Source organism: Choristoneura fumiferana, chromosome 2 (genome assembly GCF_025370935.1).
Source record: "Choristoneura fumiferana chromosome 2, NRCan_CFum_1, whole genome shotgun sequence".
Classification (NCBI taxonomy): domain Eukaryota; kingdom Metazoa; phylum Arthropoda; class Insecta; order Lepidoptera; family Tortricidae; genus Choristoneura; species Choristoneura fumiferana.
The window spans coordinates 1,204,515-1,207,297 of record NC_133473.1 but is presented as its reverse complement, the minus strand read 5'-3'; the positions used below and the strand labels follow the sequence as shown (position 1 = coordinate 1,207,297).

The window sequence follows — 2,783 nt, the reverse complement described above, 5'->3', positions numbered from 1 at the left end:
AGAACCACTACATGGACGACTATCTACAAAGCTTCGCCACAATAAACGAAGCAACTCGCACAATAAAAGATGTCGACCATGTACACAAACAAGCTTTCAACTGCGTGGATGGTACAAACGAGCGACATGCAATAAACACAGTCATCGAGTGCGCAGAGCGAGAGGGAACGACAGTCCCCATCGGCGGGAGCGAGATGGAGAAAACGCTCGGCCTGCTGTGGGACACGAAAAAGGACTGCATCCGTTTCCGCCTTAACACTAAAAGAGCTCCGCCCGAGGTGCTAGACGATCGCCGCCCGCCCACGAAAAGAGAAGCACTCAGCATCATTATGTCAACCTTCGACCCGCTGGGCCTCATCTCGCCAATCACCACGCCAGCAAAAAGAATTATGCAAAACACGTGGCGCTACAACACAAACTGGGACGACGCTATACCAGAAGAGCTGCATGAGAGATGGAGCGAGTGGCTTCGGCAGCAACACAGCCTACGAAACATGGACATACCGCGGTGCTACGATAAAATGGCCACCGAGCGCTACGAACAACACACCTTCGTAGACGCTAGCGAGGAAGCCTACGCCGCCGCTGTGTACTGGCGAATAACAAGAGCCGATGGCAGCATCCAGATCGCCCTAGCCGCCGCGAAGAGCCGGGTCACGCCCACCAAACCTATCTCCGTGCTCCAACTCGAGCTCTAAGCCGCCGTCCTGGGCGTGCGATTAGCGAAGTCAGTAGGCGACGAACACGATTACACAATAGCGCATCGAATCTATTGAAGCGACTCGCGCACGGTGCTCGCATGAATACGCGCCGAGCCCAGCACCTACAAAACATTCGTAGCGCACCGCCTTGCAGAGATCGAAGACGCGACAAAGAAAGACGAGTGTCGGTGGCTACCATCGGCCGACAACGTCGTCGACGATGCTACAAGAGCCACCCCCGCCGACTTTAACGAGCAACACCGCTGGTTCCTCGGGCCGCGCTTCCTCTACCAGCCTGAAGCGACGTGGCCCGCGGAACATAAAGTCGCGATCCCCGCGACAGGCGAGGAGAAACAAAGTTGCCACACCATACAAATGCGGCAAGAACAAGAACACGCTCATTTACCTCAAATAGAGATGTTTTCGAAGTGGACGCGCCTGCTACGAGCTACGGCACGCGCGCTACAGTTCATCGCCCTCTGCCGCCGCAAGGGCGACGACCCCACGCCAGCTGGCCCAGAAACAGTCGCGGCAGCGCGTAGAAAGAGGACGCGCGCTAACTGCGAGCAAGACGGAGCCTGGAACGAACGCGACACCCGCGCCCGCCAGTCCGTCAAGCCAGCCGCTGCACCTAAAAACCAAAGAAAATTCGTCGTGTTAAACGCGCACTACCTCGGCCGCGGCCGAGTCGCTATGGGTGCGCGCGTCGCAGGCAGATAACTACGCGAGAGAGAGAGAGAGCGCGTGCTGTCGACCGCGCGACAGACAAAGACGACCGACTCGCCCGAGTGCAGTACGATACGACTGCGAGGTCGTATCACGGAGGCAAACGACGTGTTACAAAAAACGATGCGTCCGGCAGTACTAGATGGAAAACATCCATATACGAAACTATATATTTCCCACGTGCACGAAAAACTGCATTACGGCGACACCGAAATCGTCGTCAACGAGTTACGACAGCGGGTCCACATCACGAAAATACGAACGCCGTTGAAGGAGGCGATCGCCCTCTGCGCAATATGCCGAATAAAAAAGGCAAAACCCGCGGCCCCAGCAACCGGCGACTTACCTGCGGCGCGCCTCGCCCACCACGCAAGGCCCTTCACCTACACAGGCTTAGATTATTTCGGGCCCCTGGAAGTCACCGTAGGCCGCCACCGAGAAAAAAGACACGTTGCCCTCTTCACCTGCATGACTTCGAGGGCCGTACACCTAGAGGTAGCGGTCTCGCTCAGTACCGACTCCGCAATCAACGCCCTCCGCCGCTTCATCGCTCTACGCGGGTGCCCCACCGAATTGTGGAGTGACAACGCCACTGCCTTCAAAAGTTCCGACCGCGAATTAACTGAAGCACTACAAGAAGCTGCCGCCGCACGCCGCATTACCGAAGCGTTACAAGAGGCGGCCGCCGTGCGCCGCATCAGCTGGCGCTTCCCCTGCTCACGCTGCTAGCTGAGGTCGAGGCGACAGTAAATTCCCGCCCTCTGACCCACGTGGCAGTGGAACCCGATGACCCACCAGCGCTGACTCCCAATCACATACTGCTGGGGCCAGACTGCCACTCGGCCGCTCCCGGCACCTTCAGCGAGCACGATAGCAGCGCGCGCCAACACTGGCGGCGCGCTCAGCTACTCGCCGATACATTCTGGCTGCGCTGGGTACGCGAGTACTTACCCTTACTCCAGCACCGGCGGGCGGGAGCCCTTCAGCAGTGGAGTCAGCCCAGCCATCGGAGACGTGGTCATCTGCGACTCGAACCTCCCTCGCAACACATGGCCGCGAGGACGAGTGACGAGAACCTTCCCAGGAAAAGATGGAGTAGTACACGTGCTCGGCGACCGACCAAGAAGATCGTCGTGTTACCTACCAAGGGATCCCAAGACGACGGCGGGAGAAGCTCAGCAAGTTCGCGCGGCCGCCATATTTATATGCGCGCTCTATCCCCTCCCCTCTCCGCCTGTGTCTCGCCCCCCGCTCGGGTTCGTTTACTGTATTTCGAGACCAATATTAATCGTACAATATTGCGACCAAAGATTTTATAAATCACACCAATATTATAAATGCGAAAGTTTGTAAGTC

At 57.4% G+C, this 2,783-nt stretch overlaps 1 protein-coding gene across 1 annotated transcript; it reads left to right on the top strand.

Annotated features, from left to right (window-relative positions):
• The first annotated feature begins 1,118 nt into the window (after positions 1-1,118).
• Positions 1,119-2,156, top strand: LOC141445397 (uncharacterized). Its single transcript, XM_074111238.1, has 2 exons — positions 1,119-1,398; positions 1,564-2,156. Exons 1-2 carry the CDS (start codon positions 1,119-1,121, stop codon positions 2,154-2,156), a joined length of 873 nt encoding a protein of 290 aa, XP_073967339.1.
• Positions 2,157-2,783: the final 627 nt, after the last annotated feature.

What these genes read in the sequence shown, in the direction of transcription:
- LOC141445397 (XM_074111238.1), top strand. Translation starts at nt 1,119, where the DNA reads ATGTTTTCGAAGTGGACGCGCCTGCTACGAGCTACGGCACGCGCGCTA. An exon ending in CCGCGGCCGAGTCGCTATGG is followed by an intron (nt 1,399 to 1,563) that starts GTGCGCGCGTCG and finishes TGCGTCCGGCAG; the next exon opens with TACTAGATGGAAAACATCCA.